This window comes from Pelophylax lessonae (genome assembly GCF_965119305.1).
Source record: "Pelophylax lessonae genome assembly, chromosome: 13".
In the NCBI taxonomy this organism is placed as follows: domain Eukaryota; kingdom Metazoa; phylum Chordata; class Amphibia; order Anura; family Ranidae; genus Pelophylax; species Pelophylax lessonae.
In genome coordinates, this window is record NC_138780.1 from 35,423,235 (window position 1) to 35,444,340 (window position 21,106).

Below are 21,106 nucleotides of genomic sequence, written 5' to 3' on the forward strand. Positions count from 1 at the left end.
AATTTTTTAACATTTTAGGCAAATTTGTTTTCTGCTACATATTTTTGGTAAAAAAAATCGCAATAAGCGTATTTTGATTGGTTTGCGCAAAAGTTATTGCGTCTACTAACTACGGGAAAGATTTATATCATTTTTATTGTTTTTTGCGACATTGCGACGGACAAATTGGACCCCTAACTGACATTTTTGACACTTTTGGTGGGGCCAGAGACATTACTACAGTAATCAGTGCTAAAAATATGTACTGTTACTGTAATAATGACACTGGCAGGGAAGGGGTAAACATTATGGGTGATCAAGGAGTTAAATGTGAGCCTAGGGGAGTGATTCTAACTGTGGGGGGGCGTGGCTTGTGAAATGACCATAGAGACATGGGATCCTATGTAGAAGGATCACATGGGCTCTATGATCATTCCAGGGAGAAGAACGGTCAGCTGTGTTTACAACAGCTGACCATTCTTCTCTCTCGGCAGGGAGCGATCGTGGTTGTCAGGCGGCAGTCAGAGCCACCTGACACACGCATCGGCTTCCCCTCTGCCGAGCGGGGGCGGGAGGCTGCAGAGCACTGCGCCCTGAGCCCACCCAGTTGTATGACAATAGCGAATGAATAGTCGCTATTATCACGCTGATTTTCCTCCCAGCCAATCAGGAAGCGGGTTGCGAGACCCCTTTCCTGAGTGGCTGAAAAGAGAAGCGATTTTACTGGTCATTGGCCAGGAAGAGGGTGGAGATGTACAGCCGGAGAAGACTCACAGCTGCTTGGGGAAGGAGGAGGCAAGGATGCTGGCCGTCCAGCTGGGCAGCCAGCCTTCCGTCCCGGGAGGGGGTGGTAGATTTGACTGCCGGCCGTCCCGCGCGGGGGGTGTTGGTTTTGCCCCCCCCCCAACATTTTCATTCACCAGCTGCCACTGCTTTGTATGCTACACTCAGTAGGCGCTGCTTTCTTGTTTCTTCTTACCATGCTGCTTCTCTTTTCACTGTTCCATCCCTGGCTGGAAGAGGGACAAGCAGGGCTGGCCTTACCATGGGTCACACTGGGTCCATTGGACCCAGGCAGCACTTTGAGAGGTGCAGCAAATTGATGATTTGTGTGTCATCAGTTTGCGGTGCGTTACCGGCGGCATTTCCCCATTTCATACTGCCACCCGTAGTGCAAACTGATGAGTATGAGGAGGCGGAGGGCCTCCTCCGGGGAACGTTTATTTTGTGATTGTGGTGTGCGCAATGACGTCAGACACTGGAGTTTGTGGTTTGGAATTGAACATAATGGTATGTCATATAATTGTGCATGTAGTCAAGGTGCTGTTTCATATAAATCTGACTTCCTGCTACATTTAATTTTAGTTTTAATCATCATGATATAAAATAAATTTTTGTGGGCCTTTTGGTGGGTGTGATTTTTTTTTTTTGTGGGGGGGGGCAGCATTTCATTTTTGGACCCAGGCAGCACAATGTCTTGGGCCAGCCCTGGGGACAAGACCTGCATAAGTGTTCCTAAACTGCATCACAGAACATTCAGGTCTCCTGCCAGATAAGGATATGATGTGTGGCAGAGCTGTGTAAATCTCAGGAAAGGATAGACAGAATGAAAAATCCTTTGACAGATGAACTCCTTACATTTATTTTACCTGGAGTGCTGCCTTTTAAGTCTATGTAGAAAAACATTTTTCATAACATTTACACATATTGATAACGTTATTTTCATCAAGCTGATCTCTTCCAATTTTAAAGACTAAGCATACTTTTCATACAGCTGTGTACAGGGTAAAATGAGACCGAAGGACCTCTATTCAGTGGGAGGAAATACACGGCATATTTTAGAGCCGCACCTTATAGTACTCTGACAACTGCTACAATACGAGGATTAAGGAAGGAGTCCTTGTGCTACAAACGATCATGTTTCTTACAAGCTACAATGTATAGAATGTGCTAAAGAATGTTATGAGGATTCTACGTATAATGACTATGCATTTACTGATTTCCTATGTTGCTTCGGGTAAGTAAAACCTGTGTGATTAATTCTAACTCTTCATATTAATTTTTTATTGTTAATATTGTTCATAATCAATACAAAACACACATACAACCCATGTGATAATAAACAAATAGTCTGGGAAAACAAGAGAGGGAGAGAACACAAAAGAAAAAAAAAAAAACTTGCAGAGCGGAGAGGGAGGTGTCTCAGCCCCCGCTGCCCTCTATGGGGGATCGGATGAGAGCGGACCGCCTGTCCGCTCTCACCGGATCCGATCCGATTACTGAACGGATGGAAAAATAGGGTTTCCGTCCGTCCAGATTTCACGGACAGGATCGGATACGGATGGCAGTGGGTGTCAGCGGAGGTGTCTCCGCTGACATCCGCTGCCCCATAGAGCCGCATGGAGGATCCGATCAGATCCGCCTAAAAAACTGACAGGCGGATCGGATCGGACCGCCCGTGTGAAAGAGCCCTAATAGAAAAAAACAATATGATAAACCTTCAAAATATATAAATAAATAACAAGCAAGTAAAAATCAAATACTGAATAAATATAAAGCACAAATATATATATAAAAAAAAAAAATCTTCATAATTGCAGTGAATTTCTAAACGTGCAAAATGATGCCAAAGAGTGCAAAAAAAAAAAAAAAAACAAATTGAAAAATGAAAGTCCAGAGATAAAAAATGTATATAATATTAAAAGTCCAAAAAGGAAAATTCAAGAAAAAAAGTCTGTGAAAAGTTCATCCACTCATTTTGGATTGGATAATCTGGTGCTCTAACCTCTAAAGCCTCGTACACACGCACCGATTGTCGGCCGACCGATCGGCCGTCTTTTGTCCAGTGTTGTTTGTTGGTTGAAATGTGCTCTAGACTTGCACTGGACTTTTGTTGGCCGACAGAAACCAACTTCAGAAGTGATGTCATGTGATGGTTGACTTTCCCTGTGTTTTTTCTTCTCTGAGCATGCCCAGTCTTGCTCATCTGACTGTTGTCGGCCGAAATCTGTACTGACTGACGAACAATCGGCCGTCCTGTTGACGGCCAACAAAAATTTTATAGCATGCACAACAGATTTTGTTTGGCCGAAAAGTCGCAGTCGGAAGCATCATACTAACCAGTCAATTGGCCGATCGGACGTTGGCCGAAAATTTACGGCCAACAATCGGTGCGTGTGTACGGGGTTTAACAATTAGAGTCAATGCTTGGGACAAACTGTGATAAAATTCCTCTCTGTGGGGAGACTTCTCCTCTCAGCACATTTTCCTCAGATATATAAATAAAAAATAAAGTGCATATAGTGTAATATTGTCAAGAAAAGTAAATTATCTTTAAGATAAGTGACATCTCCTTGGACTGTCTTCATATAGCAATCAGCTCAATGTATATAAGAAAGAAGAAAGGTCCAAACTAAAGTATCAATCAAAGACTTTATTATTAAAAACACTTCTCACTTATATCTAGGTAAGGGTTAACCTTCTGGTGCATTGTTCCCCTGACAGGTGAGTAGGTAAATTGCAGTTAAATTTTCTAATAACAGCCAGTACTCTCACAGTGGCTATTACTCTCAAGATGCTGCCGACGCTTTTGATCTCTCCCCTCGCTGGAGAGACAGCTTGTGGGTGATGACAGACTGCGTGTAGGAATGCTTCACGTCACTAGCTCCTCCTACGCGTTACGTCACAGAAACGTGACATCCTCAGGGCATCCTCAGACCGTTTTGTGCTATGAGTTTGCGAGCCTTAAAAAGACCCTGCACTAACGGGACAAGAGTATTCCCTGGGGTCTTCATTTCATCAATCATACTCAAAAGACATATTCTAGGCCAGTGATGGCGAACCTTGGCACCCCAGATGTTTTGGAACTATGTTTCCCATGATCCCCAACTACACTGCAGAGTGCATGAGCATGATGGGAAATGTAGTTCCAAAACATCTGGGGTGCCAAGGATCGCCATCACTGTTCTAGGCTCTAGTGGCAGCTCTGTTTTAAAAACAAAATTAATGGTAGAAATAACCCCTTGTCAATAGCGATGGAGTTTGGGGCATCTCCACAACATATGTATTAAATTGGCCGATCACTGATCGCACCTAGGATGGATCTAATAGTGAATCTCTACGCCGCCACTTAACCACTTGCCGACCGCCCGCTCTGTACTGCGGCAGGCTAGCTCGGCTGCGCGATTGGACGTATGGGTACGTCGATTCGCGAGAGTGGTGCTGTGCGGTGCGCTCCCGCCCCCCACTAGGCAACGGGGACGGCGATCCACGGGACCGGCAGCCGCTATTGCCGCCGGGCACCCGCGATCACTCCCCGCTATGAGAGAAGGACGGTCAGCTGTTGTAAACACTGCTGACCGTTCTTCTCTCTGAAATGATCACATGATCTATGATCATTTCACAAGCCCCCCCCCCCCCCACAGTTAGAAAACACTCCCCTAGGCTCACAATTAAACCTTTGGTCACCCCCACATTAACCCCGTCCCTGCCACTGTCATTATTACAGTAACAGTGCATATTTTTAGCACTGATGACTGTAGTAATGTCACTGGTCCCCCCAAAAGTGTAAAAAATGTCAGTTAGGGGTCCGATCTGTCTGCAGCAATGATAAAAATTGCAGATCGCTGCCATTTCTAGTAAAAAAAATACTGTAAATAAATAAAAAGGACATAAATCTTTCTCGTAGTTAGTAGACACGATAACTTTTGCGCAAACCAATCAAAATACGCTTATTGCAATTTTTTTTTTTACCAAAAATATGTAGCAGAAAACAAATTGGCCTAAAAGGATGAAAAATTTTGATTTTTGATTTTTTCTTTTTTTTTTTGGGAATGTTATATAGCAGAATTTGAAAAATATTGTTTTTTTATTTTCCAGAATTGTCACTCAGGTGATCAAATGCCACCAAAAGAAAGCTCTATTTGTGGGAAAAAAGGACATCAATTTTATTTGGGTACAGCGTCGCACGACCGCGCAATTTACCGTTAAAGTAACGCAGTGGCAAATTTCAAAAAATGGCCTGGTCATTATCCTTCCTAGCGGTATTCCCGAGTGTGACTCGGGGTTAGATTTTAGAGCCAAAAGCGGTAACCCCGAGTCACACTCGGGGTAGCGCTAAGAAGATCGCTGGATGCTGGAAGAGGTTTTACTTACCTTTTCTCCGGGATCCAGCGAAGAATGCGGGCGGTATGCGGCGGCAGAGCTTCCTCCCGATCGTCTGCGAGCCCCGGCTTCCATCTCCGGCGACGTGACGTCCGCCGGGGGGTGGAACCGGCGGCAAATTCAAATGTAAAATGCACCAAACACACTGATACCGTTCAAAATAAAATAAAATCACATTAGTTTGCCCCCCAGTGCCCTTTCCTGCAGTTTTACTGTACTTTTTATATAAATATATGTATATATATATATATATATATATATATACAGTATATATATATATACATATATATACATATGTATATACATATATACACATATATATATATATATATATATATATATACACGTAATTCTTGTGTATGAGCAGCCCAAACCAACTGTATACATTATATATATATATATATATATATATATATATATATATATATACGTATATATATATATATATATATATATATATATATATATATATATATATATATATACACGTATATATATATATATATATATATATATATTATATGTATACATAATATATGTATATATATATATATATATATATATATATATATATATATATATAATAAATGTATACAGTTGGTTTGGGCTGCTCATTCACAAGAATTGCATGCAAAATAATGGTACCGCTTTCAGCACCTAAAATCCAAAAGAATCATACCGCCAGGGAGGTTAAGGGGGAAAATCCTTCCGGTCCGGAACTGGTTAAATAACTTATCCGATGTACTATAAAACCTATGTATAATAAATAGTTGAGTTAATTTTTGTGTGGGGGATAAAGAGACCATAGGCAATGCTGACAATGCCGCATCCCATTGATCATCTGATATAGGCCCTAGACCGCGTACCCACTGTGCCCTTGATGGTATATTCACTGATTCTTGAAACTTATTATGAAGTATCTGATATAATTGCGATATGAGACCTTTCTTAACATCCCTTTTAGACAACAGCGGGATTATTGCAGATTTAATAACTTCCAATACCTGGGAACGAGCTTGTGCCTGTATAGCACGTCTAAGCTGAAGATATTGAAAGAATCTTTGTTTTGGAATCCCATATTCAATACTCATTATTCAATACATGGAATCCCATATTCAAAAGTTTTTAACACACCATTATGAAATAACTGGGATAAGTTAGTACCACACCCCACTAGTCTTCCAAAATTCAGACCCCTCCAGTTTCTGTAATTCTACATTACTAGTTATTCCACAGCGGGGTAAAAAACGTACAGTATATCCCATTTGTGATACTTTTCATATCTTGCCAAGTTTTATCAAATAATTTGCCTGTTAAAAACCCTTATCCCATAGTCGCTTTCTTGTCTCTAGTAGAGCTAATAATGGATAATCGCCATAGACGGATAGTAGCAGACCCTGTATTGGGTCAGTGTCTGTCATTTCTGTCCATCCAACAAAATACTGTACAAGCAAAACATTTTTTTGGGTATGCTCCCCCAAATTTTTTGCGTGTTTATTAATGGGTATGCTCCCCCAAATTTTTTGCTTGTTTATTAATGGGTATGCTCTCCCAAATTTTTTGCTTGTTTATTAAGCTTTAGAAATACATGGGTATGCTCCCCCAAATTTTTTGCTTGTTTATTATAAGCTTTAGAAATACATGGGTATGCTCCCCCCAAAAAAATTTTTGCTTGTTTATTATGTATTCGGTCTGACCAGACTACCGAGGTTGAGCAACCCTCCCCACCCCCCACACACACCTGTACTCTATCAGTGTCCACTATCAAGTAGATATAGGAGGAGTCCCCTGTAGTGCATTTGCACATCTTTCCCAGCAAGGAGTATTATCTCCAAGGGTTAAAAAGGCTGGATTCATCTCTTTTTCATGGATAGTGTAGGACCCACTGATAATGGGGTACTTTGACGTAGTAGTGGGCTTGAGCACTATATGGCCATATGGTGGGACCAAATCCCCATTTTTATTTATGGATTGTCTTCAGATTTGGTAGTAATTTCTTTTGCATGTGCGCGCTATTCTTTTTTAACAAAATACTGTAGTTGTGAAGCTAAAAAATAATTTTTAGCATGAGGGATAGCTAATCCTCCTGCATCTTTAGCTAGCATTATTGTGGACAATTTAATAGGAGTTTGTTTTTTTCCGCCAAATAAGTTCTCGAAAAAGAGAATCTATTTTCTTAAACCAAAACGATGTGATCCATATGGGAGAATTATGTAGTATATGAAGTATTTGCGGGGTCCATATAATTTTAATGAGATTTGCTCTACCAATCACTGTCAGTGGGAGTTTACACCAGCTCCGATATTTATCTGTAAATTTGATTAATAGTGGCTTGAGATTTAAATCTATGTAATCCTTCACATTGCAAGATACTTCTACTCCCAAATATTTTATTGTATGTTTATTTTGAATTTGCTAGATCTGGTAGAGGCGTTTTCAGTTCATCCAGTGGTAACAATATCGATTTCTCCCAATTAATCCTAAAATCAGAAAATAACCCGAATGTAGAAAAAAGCTTCATAAGTTCTGGTAACAAACCTGACGTATCTTCCAAAAAAGATAAGAGCATCATCTGCGTATAGGGCTATTTTATCCTCTCTACCAGCATGACAAAACCCAATAATCCCAGGCCGTCTTTAACACAAGGCAAAAGGGGCAGCTGCCCCGAGCCCATTCATTATTGTGGGGCCCAAAGCAGCTGCCCCTGAGCCCGCGCTACCCGCAAATAGTTTATTAGTGAATTTGGGAGGGCCCAAGAAAATGTTTGCCCTGGGCCCAATCAGTAATAAAGATGGCCCTGCTTCCGGGTGTTTGCCTAATGGCAAGAGCCAAAGGCTCTATAGCCATGGCAAACAGAAGTGAGGATACAGGGCAGCCCTGTCTAGTTCCTCTGGACAATAAAAAGTGGGTGATAGGGTATTGGTAATTTTTAGCCTTGCTTTGGGTTCTTTATAGAACATTCTTAACCATGTTAAATAATCCGGGCCAATACCAAAACCAGTAAGTACAGCCCATAAGTACTCCCACTCTATCATATCAAATGCTTTATGGGTGTCCAAGCTCAGTATAGCTCCTGTAGCTATGTTATTCGTAGGCAATTGCATATATAAACAGTCTATGGATATTTGTTGATGCAGCTCTTGATGGGATAAAGCCCGTTTGATCTTCGTGAATTAATGTATTAATTCACGAATGACCTCAAGCAGCAAGTGAGTTGGAAACCTTTTCTAAGCTTTGGCTCATTCTCCCCATCCAGAAAGCCTTTGACAACAGAATAGAGATGAGGTCATCATTCTTCTGCTTCTCCTTTCACTGTCCAGTCAAAGGCTGGGGGAGACACAAGAACTATTTATCAAAGCGTATCTAAAAATAAAAATGTAAGATATTGCAGATAGTCTTTAGATGTGGTGGATGCATTTGTTTTCATTCATATTACATTTTGAACCTTATTTTTACCTGGTGTCCATGCTTGTTAAAACATTTCCTGTCCTTGGATGGTCCCTCACCAAACTCCATCTATAGACGAAACCATGGCTGACACCAGGACTGCTGTTAGAAATCACAGGACCCCATACAGCCTACCTGACAGGGCCCCTCCGCTCCCCTGAAAATATCAAAACTATTTTTTTGCTAAGGATAGACCAAAATCCTTATTAGTGGACACAAACACAATATAACTTACAACGTTCTTGCTAAATCTAAGGGATGAAACCCTATTGTGTTAATACATAAATCTCTGTGTGTGAATGGGGTCTTAGGGCTTATTCACATGGGCACCATTGCCTATATAATGTGAATCATTTTTATAAATTTTTTTTGATGCGACTGGAGCAGTGTGCAGGCAGCCTATGTTACGCTATGGAGTAGCTGTACAAACACAACCTCAGGTCCAAATTTGAAAGGTGTACAGCCCTGAACATAGACAGTGTGCATCCTGGGCCACCCAACAAACCTGCATGACTTTCAAATTAGGACCTGCGACTGGGTTTGTAGAGCCTCTGTGTCCCCATAGAGTAACAAGTGACTTCAGATGCATGGATAAACTGCTCATTCACTCTGTATGGACCGTAGAATCTGTGTGAATCATCCTTTTTTTTTTACTTTTCTTTTTACAATTTTTTATTTTTTTAACACTTTTTAAAATTATTTTTTACATTTCTTTTCACATAGCTGGGGGACTCGGGTGAAATATCAAGGGTCTAAACAGACCCCTGATGCCTCAGTTTGGATTGGGACAGAGAAAGGAAATGAGGACATAGATCCCCAATCCTTTCCCTGCAGCCTCAGCTGCACTTAAGAAGAATGAACAAGAGTCTCTGTACCAGGGGAGGACTGGGCCAGGGGGCAGGGGGGCAATTGCCCCCTGGGCCACTCCGATGCCCCGTAGAAAGGCTGCACTGCTTCTGCCACAGACATGCCTAAAGGATTTCTGGTGAAGGGAAGTAAAATGTCCCTGTTGCTGACCTACTGAGAGCGGGTTATAGGCAAGGACAGAGTGCAGCCCTCCCCAGCATGGATGGTGAAAACTGTGTCTGAGAAGAGGCCAGTTCCATGTCCCACTGGAGACTCTTCTCCCCTGGCCAGCCCCGACCAAGCTGTCCCAGCTCCCCCCAACCACCCCCTGCTGGCCAGGTTGGGAACCCGGATTCAGCCGGAAAGTGGAGAGTATCTGGAGCAGGACTTCAGCTTGGAATGGGGGTCAGGAGGAGGACGGGAAGAGGGAGAGTGTGGGGGGGGGCGAGTCATTGCACAGTGGGCCTCTAGTTTGTACTTGCCCCCTGGGCCGAGAGTTGCCAGTCTGCCCCTGCTCTGTACAGAGGCTCATGTTCATTCATAAACTGAAACATGGTAAACCAAGTTTGCCATGCTTCAGTTATGAATAAACACAGCAAGTGCTCCGTACCGATCCCAAACTGTTTATTCAGAAAAGGAAGGGGCTGATAAATAGGACATATTTACCAGCCCCCTCCCCCCCCCCCCCGCTCTCCATTCTGAAGCGATCCCCCTCGTGTGTCTGCAGCAGGCGATAGAGGAGGGAAGCCGGAAGTGCTGCAGAAGGGGCACACAGGGAGGTCAAGGCAGCAGGGGTAAGGGGATCCTGGAGAAGAGGGGTGATTGGTGTGGTGGTGGGGGGTAAGTTACTGTAACTGATCACCTGTAGTTCCCCATGCAGCAGATTAAAGCTGTTAGGAGAGGAGGAAGGGGGAACATATGGAGGCTGGGAAGAAGAAGCAATAGGATCATGGCCAGAAGGGGGTGATAAGTCAGGGGGGGGGGGCAATTACAGGAATTGATCCCCTGTGTGGTTCTTCCTGCAGCAGCTGAAAGCTGGCAAAAGGGAGAGGAAAAGAATATGGTTTTTAGCTACGTCAGGGAGAGCCATACAGGGTATCGGTTCCTGTAATTGTCCCCCCACCACAACAATCATCCCCTTCTGTCCATCATTTGATTTCCCCTGTTACCTGGGCCTGCCTGCTGAACTGATGGTACCTGAACCCCTCATAGGAGGCCCAGTTGTACTCCCTTATCAGCAGCCCTGGTTGCCACCCAGTTTGGACTTCAAACATGTCTGCCTTTGTCCATCTCCTCCACGTGGGGGTTGATGGGATTAATAATTTAAAGAAGAAAAATAATGCTGCTGCTGTTTGCTCAACTCACAGTTCAGCTTTAATAAACTAATCATGGAAATGTGGAGGAGATCGAATTTCTTTATGCTGCATTTAAATAAAAAGGACTTCTTGCTATTCCAGTTGTAAAATGTTATAGCTTACTTGCAGGTCAAGTGAGCATGTTGCTGTTCCAAGGCACTCTATGTAAGGTACCTGGAGAAAGGTTTAGTACAAAGTGGAGCTTTGGCTGAGGGTTGAGGCTTTAGCTTGGTCAGGCAGGGCGGGTCAGCAACAAGTCTTGGCAACACGGGACAAAATCGTGATTTAAAAAAGTAGTCAGAGGCAGGAGTCGTGCACAGACTGGCAAAGGAATGCAGAATCATCAGGCAAAAGCGTAATTCAGAAAGTCCAGAAATCCAGTAGTTCAGCATGAAAGCATACACCCAGGGAATGCCCATTCAATGTCCACCAGTGCCCCCCTGTAATGCTCACCAATGGTGCCCAACAGTATTGTCAATCAGTGCCCATCAGTGGTGCCCATCAGTGAGGCCAGTGTCTATCAGTGATGCCTGTCAGTGTCTCCTCATTAGTGCCACCTATTAGTGCTGTCCATCAGTGCCCATCAGTGCCACCCATCAATGCTGCCTATCAGTCTCGCCTATCAGTGCATATCAGTATCGCCTATAAGTGCCCATCATTGCCACCTACCACTCCCCATAAAGGCTTCACATCAGTGCCACCTATCGGTGCCTATTAGTGAACCTTATCAGTGTCCATCAGTGTTGCATATAAATGCCGCTTATCAGTGCTGCATATCAATGCCGCCTATCAGTGCACATCAGTGCCGTCTATCAATGGCCATCATTGCAGACTACCAGTCCCCATAAAGGCTGCCCATCAGTGCTGCATATCAATGCCGCTTATCAGTGCTGCCTATCAGTGCCTCCTCATCAGTGTCACCCCATCAGTGCCACCTCATCAGTGCCTCCTCATCAGTGCCCATCAGTGCCACCTCATCAGTGCCCATCAGTGCCTCCTCATCAGTGCCCATCAGTGCAGACTCCTCAGCGCACATCAGTGAAGGAGAAAATGTATTAATTTACAACGTTTTGTAACAAAGAGAACTTTTTTTTTTTTTTCAACATTTATTTTTTCATTTGTATAACAAAAAATTTTAAAAACCCAGTGGTGATTAAATACTACAAAAAGAATGCTCTATCTGTCTGAAAAAAAAAAATGTAAACATGTTGTTTTGGTACAGTGTTGCATTAACCTTGCAATTGTCATTCAAGGTGCAACAGTGCCGAAAGCTGAAAATTGGCCTGGGCACGCAGGGGGTAAAAGTGCACAGTATTGAGCTGGAAGGCAGGTGGAGCTAGAGAGTCCTAGGGGCAGAGGCACTAAGCAGAGTATGTGCTGCAAAATTTAGATCTTTCCCCCGGCAGAGTGAGCAGAGCTGCAGCACAGAACCAGAAGGATACAAGTTCAAAACCAAATGGACACATGACACTCTAATTCTTACTGTGACCATAAGATGTCCCGACTGGCACAGCTGCTAAATATGTCTTTGTTCTATAACACCATTAGGAATTTCCAAAATGTTACAAAAAAAAATTCAACTAATATTTCCATTTTTTTTTTTTTTTAAACAAATAGGTCATTAATTATACAAATTCCTAAAATTTTCTGCAAACTGTAAGAAAATGGTCCCATATAATATGTATGCACATTGTGATTTTGTGTGATTCCAGGTGGAAATCAGCCACTTACTCGCCTTACAAATCACCACATTGAGCTATCTATTAAACAGAAGTGGTCTGTACCAACAGGACTCATTGTTTGGCATTTTGAAGCTAACAGAACAAAATACAAGATAGCAGAGTTTGAAAATAATATTTTGATCTTTCATCATCCTCAATTCCATAACCGTCTAAGGCTATCTGATCATGGAAGAAAACTACATATCAAAAACCTGAGGATGGAGGACAGTGGGAACTATGTGTGCACAATCACCTTGGGAAACCATGAAATTTATAAAGAAATGTTTAGTCTTGTGCTATATGGTAAGTACCCCTATAACTTTGCCTTAATAAATGGTAAATGTGCAGAGAATATTTGCATACATTTTCTTTAATTGTCTTACTGTTTTGTAAATATATATTTTATTGCCTTTTAGTATTTTTTAAATGTGAGTATTTTTTTTTTTTTTTACCCCTCCATACAATATATAGAATTAGTTAAAGCGGAGTTCCGGGCACAAAATCGATCTTTTTTTTTGTGCCCGTCTGCTTGTTCTCCTTCACCTGAAAAGGAATTGGATAGTTAGGTTTTTTTTTTACTCACCTTGTAATTGAAGATCGAAAATACTCACCTCAGTGTACTTCCTCCCTCTGTGCCGCGGCTCCGCCGTCACTTCCTGTCTTGCGATGATTCCTGGGAGCTGAACGTCATCGCTCCCAGGAATCAATGCTACGGCACCGGCCCCGCTCGTCACTTCCGGGGCGACGCCGCATTCCCTGCTAAACAGCTTCTGGGCATGCCCAGAAGCTGTGGAGGAATGCGGCGCCGTACCGGAAGTGACGAGAGGGGCCGGTGCAGGCGCATTCTGGGAGAAGAGGACGCAGAAGAAGACGCAGAAGAGGATCGCGCCGGCTTCAGCTGCCCACAAGAGAGATGGCAACGCTGTGGAATAAATTTTATAAGTGAGTATTTCTTCTAAAAGGTAAGTGCGAACCGGGACAGATCAGAGGCTAGCCATTGTGGAATGTACTAGCCCTGACTGTCCCGGGGGTATGTTCACTGAAAAATGTTTTCTGTGCCCGGATACTCCGCTTTAAACAGAGGCAGTGAAAACAGAAGAGACAGTGCTGGGCTTTCTTATATACAGTGCTCAAAAAAATTAAAGGAACACATTGAAAACACATCTCAATGGGGAAAAATATCATGCTGGATATCTAAACTGATATGGACTGGATAATGTGTTGATGGAAATGGAAATTATCAATCTACAGAGGGCTGAATTCAAAGTCACCCCGAAAATCAAAGTGAAAAAAATGGTGCAGCAGGTTAGTCCATCTTGCTGAAATTTTATTGCAGCAACTCAAAATGGTACTTTGTATGGCCCCCTCGTGCTTGTGCGCATGCCTGACAACGTCAGGGCGTGCTTCTAATGAGACCACGGATGGTGGCCTGGGGTATTTTCTCCCAGATCTTTACTAGGGCATCACTGAGCTCCTGAGAAGACTGAAGTGCAACCTGGCGGCGTCGGATGGACCGAAACATAATGGAGGTGTTCTATTGGATTTGGCTCAGGCGAGTGTGGGGGTCATTCAATGGTATCAATTCCTTCATCCTTAAGGAACTGGCTTCGTACTCTTGCCAAATGAGGCCAGGCATTGTCGTGTACCAGGAGGAACTCAGGACCCACTGAATCAGCATAGGGTCTGACAATGGGTCCAAGGATTTCATCCTGCTACCTAAGGGCAGTCAAGGTGCCATTGTCTAGCCTGTAGAGGTCTGTGTGTCCCTCCATGGATATGTCTCCCCAAACCATCACTGACCCACCACAAAACCAGTTATGCTGAATGATGTTATGGGCAGCAAAACGTTCTCTACAGCTTCTCTAGACCCTTTCATGTCTGTCACATGTGCTCAGGACAAACCTGCTCTCATCTGTGAAAAGCACCAAGCAGGCATCAGTGGCAGAACTGCCAATTCTGGTGTTCAATGGCAAATGCCAATCAAGCTCCATGGTGCCAGACAGTGAGCACAGGGTCCAATATAGGAGGTCAAGCTCTCAGGCCACCCTCATGAAGTCTGTTTCTGATTGTTTGGTCAGAGACATTCATACGAGTGGTGTGCTGGAGGTCAATTTGTAAGGTTCTGGAAGTGCTCATCCTGTTCCTCCTTGCCTAAAGGAACAGATACCAGTCTGACTTCAAGGTGACCACAATAATCCAGACCTTCCTTCATTCTTCTTTAGGTCCTTTATATCTAAGTAAAATGTTTGCCAACTATCTGGTGTCCCTGTGACAGTCTGCCACACTCATTGGCCAACAAAACGAATGTATGGGGCTAGCCATGGGTTCCTAGTATACATTAGCAGGTTAAACAACCCCAAGGTTTTTAAAAATCCCCCTTGCAATTTTTTTAACCTGCCGCCATGACACATTTCATTTATGCCTAATTATTATTATTATTAAGTGCCATCAACTTGAGTCTCAATCCTAGCGAGTTGATGAATGAGAGCTCTAAAACGGTGGCTTTGTGCTAGTATGGTGAGATCTCGCCAGCCTAGAGATTTTCTGAATCGTCAAAAAAATACATAGGATATACAGTACATCGCTCAAAAAATTAAAGGAATACCTTTTAATCAGAGTATAGCATCAAGTCAAGTAAACTCCTAGGATATTGAATTGGTCAGTTAAGTAGCAGAGGGGGTTGTTAATCAGTTTCAGCTGCTTTGGGGTTAATGGAATTAACAACAGGTGGACAACAATGAGACGAACGCCAAAACAGGAATGGTTTTAAGGTGGAGGCCACTGACATTTATTTTTCTCTATTCATCTTTTCTGACTGTTTTTTACTAGTTTTGCTTTTGGCTGGGGTCAGTGTAACTGCTGTTAGCATGAGGCGATACCTGGACCCTATAGAGGTTGCACAGGCAGTTCAACTCCTCCAGGATGGCACATCAATACGTGCTACTGCCAGAAGGTTTGCTGTGTCTGCCAGCACAGTCTCAAGATCATGGAAGAGATTGCAGGAAACAGGCAATTACTCTAGGAGAGCTGGACAGGGCCGTAGAAGGTCCTTAACCCATCAGCAGGACCGATATCTGCTCCTTTGTGCAAGGAGGAACAGGATGAGCACTGCCAGAACCCTACAAAATGACCTCCAGCAGGCCACTGGTGTGAATGTCTCTGACCAAACAATCAGAAACAGACTTCATGAGGGTGGCCTGACATTCTCTAGTGGACCCTGTGCTCACTGCCCGACACTGGGGAGCTCGATTGGCATTTGCTATTGAACACCAGAATTGGCAGGTCCACCACTGGTGCCCTGTGCTTTTCATAGATGAGAGCAGGTTTGCCCTGAGCACATGTGACAGACGTGAAAGGATCTGGAAAAGCCATAGAGAACGTTTTGCTGCCTGTAACATCGTTCAGTATGACTGGTTTGGTGGTGGGCCAGTGATGGTCTGGGGAGACATATCCATAGAGGAACGCACAGACCTCTACAGGCTAGACAATGGCATCCTGACTGCCATTAGGTATCAAGATGAATTCCTTGGACCCCTTGTCAGACCCTACTCTGGTGCAGTGTGTTCTGGTTTCCTCCTGGTACATGATAATACCCAGCCTCATTTGTCAAGAGTATGCGGCCAGTTCCTGGAGAATGAAGGATTTGATACCATTGAATGGCCCCCATGCTCCCCTGACCTAAATGCAATAAAACACCTCCTGGACATTATATTTCGGTCAATCCGACACCACCAGGTTGCACCTCAGTCTGTTCAGGAGCTCAGTGATGCCCTGGTCCAGATCTGGGAGGAAATAACCCAGGCCACTATCTGTGATCTCATTAGAAGCATGGCCTGACATTGTCAGGCATGCATAAAAGCACCAAAAAAGAAAGATCAAAAAAGAAAGAAAGACTATTCAGCGCTGAACCCTAATTTTAAACAAAGATCAGCAGCCAAGCACCTAAGATAATCCTTAAAATCCTTTCAAAGTAATCAAAAAATTCAAAGTGCAGCGCAATCTTACCAATTTCAATAGAGTAGAATTTCGTACAACCCTATGTATGATAATTCATAAAGTGAAATGTAGTCCATATATCCATAAATAGTATATATATAGAGAGAAAAAGTCCCATATAACAAACTGGTATAAACAGTCTCTTAATAGCATTCAGAAGTCCAGGTGCTGGTAGTTGTAGCATGCAATGACACATATAAGGTGCTTAGTCCCACCACCACAGCTCTCGCTGCCTCTCACCTCCAAAATGCCACCCTACAGGGTCAATGAGCATAGATAATATACTTGTACTGGATCCTCCTCCTTTTTCCCCCTGGTTCCAGAACGGACTTCAACCGCACCAAGATGTATATTAGGAAGCAAAGGACAGGATCTAAGTGCTCTCTGTTATATACGGGCATTTATTTAAACACACATCATTGCACTTACATTGTAAAAGCAGAGTCCGTGCCTGTAAAGGTACATGGAATACAGCGGTGACAAAGAGGTCGGCATCTTTCTGCCCTCTCTCTCTTGCTTCTGGGATAGCTACGGGTCATGTGACTTCCCCCGTACGCGTTACGTCCTGATAGGCGGGACTTCGTCAGCGGGGATAGAGAAGTTCAATACAGACTCAGCTTTTATTTACCATAACTCTGCCCTTACACTAGTGCGGCGTCTCCAGTTCCCTGGCAACAACTTATCTCCTCCCTAATGCATAAAAAACGTGGGGGCCATACAAACTACTGAGTACCATTTTGAGTTACTGCACGAAAGTTCAGCAAGATGGACTAGCCTGCTGCATCATTTTCTCACTTTGATTTTCGGGGTGTCTTTGAATTCAGCTCTCTGTAGCTTGATAATTTCAATTTCCATCAAACAATGTGGCATCCTTTCATTCCTAAAACATTACCCAGTCCAGATCAGTATGGTATTTTTCCCCATTGAGATCTGATGAGAATACTTCTTAAAGCTGAAGTCTGGGTAACATTTTTATTGCATAGTTACATTGGTCCAGCTTGGACCAATATTTATCAGTTTTACCAACTCCTTTATTACCACTCTTTCTTCACTGAAAACATCCATAAAACATAATATTGTCAATAAAATTGCATACTTTTCAATTAAACATATTTTTTGATTGCAGATCCTGTTCCAGCCCCAGCTATAAAAACCAAACTGGAGGAAAGAACCAGCGACTGGTGTAAAGTGACTCTTCGTTGTTCTGTCCCAATCAGCATACCACCTTTGTCCTATAGCTGGAAATACAGACACAATGACTCCGATTATCATTTGTATAATAATACTAAAGACACAATCCAGTTATTGCTCCAACCAGAATCTGAGGAGATGGAGGTCATGTGCATAGTACACAACCCTGTTGACCAGAAAAACAGCTCGAAATATGTACATGGTTGCTCAGTTGATGCACATTCCATACTCTTTAGGAAAAGTAAGACACATACCTATTTTATACAACAAAAAAAGTTTTTAAAAGATTGCTAGGAGAAAAAAAAAAACATTTTTGAAGAAAGTATTGATGACACCCATGCTAAAAATGCAGGAGAAAATTCCAACACCTATATAGAAAGTAATATCTTAACTTTAGAGCTTTTATATGTCCAATATGCCACACTACGCTGCCAGATATTGTAGGTGACACCACTATATGTATTTCAGCTTTGCCGATTCCTGCATCACCTGCCTACTTATTAGTGGGTGTACCTTCTGTGTAATGAAGCTTTTTGTTCACAAAACAGTTAATTGAATATGTCTTTTTGAAGTAGGCTAAAGCTGGATACACACTATAAGATTTTCTTTAGATTTTTTCCTTCAGACTTACCAAAACCATATAATATGAGGTCAGACCTAATCACTTTCAATTTGTATGCAATCAGGCAGGCCCTTGTACTACATAGTTGAAGGTAAATTTAAAGGAAGTCTACCAACAAAAGTTGTATAGTGTGTATCCAGCTTAAGTGTGAAACCCAGTGATGTAGGGGTGAGGGGTTGATGTCTCAAGGCTGAAAACAAACTCTACCACTATTACTATTACCGTATATACTCGAGTATAAGCCGAGTTTTTCCAGCATGTTTTTTCATGCTAAAAATGCACCCCTCGGCTTATACTCGAGTCACTGGCTAGAGTGTCTTTTAAAAAATGACGTGTCACTGCGCATGTGCCGCATGCTCGGGAATAGCCGAACGTGTTCAGCCTTTCCCGAGCATCGGCGGCGCATTTGCGGTGACGTATTGTCGGCGCCGGGTGGCACGATTTTTAAATCGAAGACGCCTCACCGACAGGTAAGTGAGACTCCTCCGCAGCCCCGGCATTTCCTCATGCAGTGCTGCGGGCATGGTACAGGACATTCTCCTGTAGCATGCCCGCAGCAATGCATCTCCTGTGCCATGCCTGTACATACTGTACCATGCCTGTACTTACTGTGCCATGCCTATACCTACTGTGCCATGCCTGTACATACTGTGCCATGCCTGTACTTACTGTGCCATGCCTATACCATCACCTGTGCCATGCCTATACCATCTCCTGTACATGCCTGTACCATGACATGTGCCATGCCTGTACCATGACCTGTGACATGCCTGTACCATGACCTGTGCCATTCCTATACCATCACCTGTGCCATGCCTGTACCATCACCTGTGCCATGCCCTTACCATCACCTGTGCAATGCCTGTACTATGACCTGTGCCATCTCCTGTACCATGCCCGCAGCCCCTGTTTTGTGTCTCGTGGTGGTCCAGTAGCTGCTGCATTTCCCACCCTAGGCTTTCTACTCGAGTCAATAAGTTCTCCCACTTTTTTGTGGTAAAATTAGGGGCCTCGGCTTATATTCGGGTCGGCTTATACTCGAGTATATACGGTATTTGTTTTCTTTTAATATTAGCAGAATCAGTTATATATGTGGCATTTGCAATACCCAAGAGCCACAGCTACTGCGTAAGTTTGCCCACAGACAAGTATTACAGAAACCACTGTATGTGGTTATGTGTACGTAAATGTCAGTACTTGCGTTATATTGTGCACACTTAGGGATGTATTTCTCCAAATCCATAAATTAGCTTTCTAAGAAAATACTTCTAAACTCATGCACATGTAAAAGTAGGTAGCAGCATTTACACACATATTCATACACAAAGTATTCTGAAAGCATGTCTATGGACAGAATTATGTAGTACCTTTGGATTCCAGGTTCCACAAATACAGGCCTATTTTTTTCTATATGGCCATCCACCCCTATATACACCCATGTCCAAGTGCCCTAAAGTGCAACTAAAGTCCACAGCACTTACCACCCTTTCAGTGAAGTGATGAACACAAGCTTCCTCATGTTGAACCTAAAGGCCCGTACACACGATAAGAAAATCTGAAGGGAAAATTCGTCCAACGACCGATCTACCGATTTTCGGATTGTTAGTATGGTGCTTTCGCAGACTTGTATAAAGTACTCGAAATTTCTACTTGAGTAAAAGTACAAGTGCTCGATCAAAAAGTGACTTGAGTAGAAGTGGAAGTGCTCGCAGAAAAAGTTACTTAAGTGGAAGTACTAAAGTATTCAACATTTTTTTTTACTTAAGTATTGCAAGTAGTTTTTTCAAAAAATTTGCTACTTAAGTACTAAAAGTAAAAAGTACCAGTAGTTTTGAAAAAAAAATTCTACTCAAGTACTGAAAGTAGAAGTACAAGTACTGTGTTATGTAGTTATTAAAGAAAGAAGTCAAAAGTTTGAACATCATATTGTTTTTTATTATTTCAAATGATTTATTCAAATGATTAACCTAAAGGACAATCACAATTCCTTAGGGTCCTTTCACACGGCCGCTCCGTGTGTCCGCAAATCATCCCATCCGTTTGCGGATGATTTGCGGACATAATGTAAGTGAATGGCATTGCGGATGTCAGCGGAATATCATCCGCTGACATCCGATTTTCCTCCTTTCAGTTCTGTTCCGTTTTTTAGAACGGAACAGAACCCTATTTTTTTATCCATGTAAAAAACGGAAAGGAAGGAAAATCGGATGTCAGCGGTGTCATCCGCTGACATCCGCAATGCCATATACTTACATTATGTCCGCATATCATCCGCAAACGGATGGGATGATATGCGGGCACACGGAGCGGATAACACAAATGTCATCCGCTCCGTGAAAAAAAAAAAAAAAAAAGTCCCGCAGCGGACTTAAGCAGCACGTTTAGAGGCGGAGACCTCGAGTGGGAAGACAGCAGCACGGCTCCTCCAGTGCGGTCTTAACTTGATGATCATGACAGTGATTCCGCGGGCCGCGGCGCGAGCGAGGGTGTGGGATTGATTGAATTGAGTTGTGCTGCCTACTGCTACACGCTACCTACTACTACTACTACTAAATTGTGAGTCAGTATATTTTATTTCATTTTTATATATAAAAGCGGTATTGTTGAGCACTACTAGCCACTAGATCTCCTGGCTGTCACTTTGTCACATGTTGGGGAATCACATCGGCTCGGCTCCAGAAGTGGCCGGTGTCCCCGTCATCCTGCCAGGGCCGCCAAGAAGTTCATCACCTAAGTTATTAATATCTTATGAGGAGAGGACCTATGAGATTGAGAATTGAAATAAT

At 42.9% G+C, this 21,106-nt stretch overlaps 1 protein-coding gene across 1 annotated transcript in view; it reads left to right on the forward strand.

The window, feature by feature from the left end:
• Nucleotides 1–1,938: 1,938 nt before the first annotated feature.
• LOC309569143 (uncharacterized protein) overlaps nt 1,939–21,106 on the forward strand; it is a gene marked incomplete at its 3' end in the record, with an annotated part of 95,531 nt that continues 76,363 nt past the window's right edge. The window contains exons 1-3 of the mRNA XM_082274905.1: nt 1,939–1,996; nt 12,503–12,814; nt 17,634–17,939. Coding sequence (XP_082131031.1) covers nt 1,942–1,996; nt 12,503–12,814; nt 17,634–17,939 — 673 coding nt within the window. The 5' untranslated portion in view covers nt 1,939–1,941. The remainder of the gene's footprint in view (nt 1,997–12,502; nt 12,815–17,633; nt 17,940–21,106) is intronic.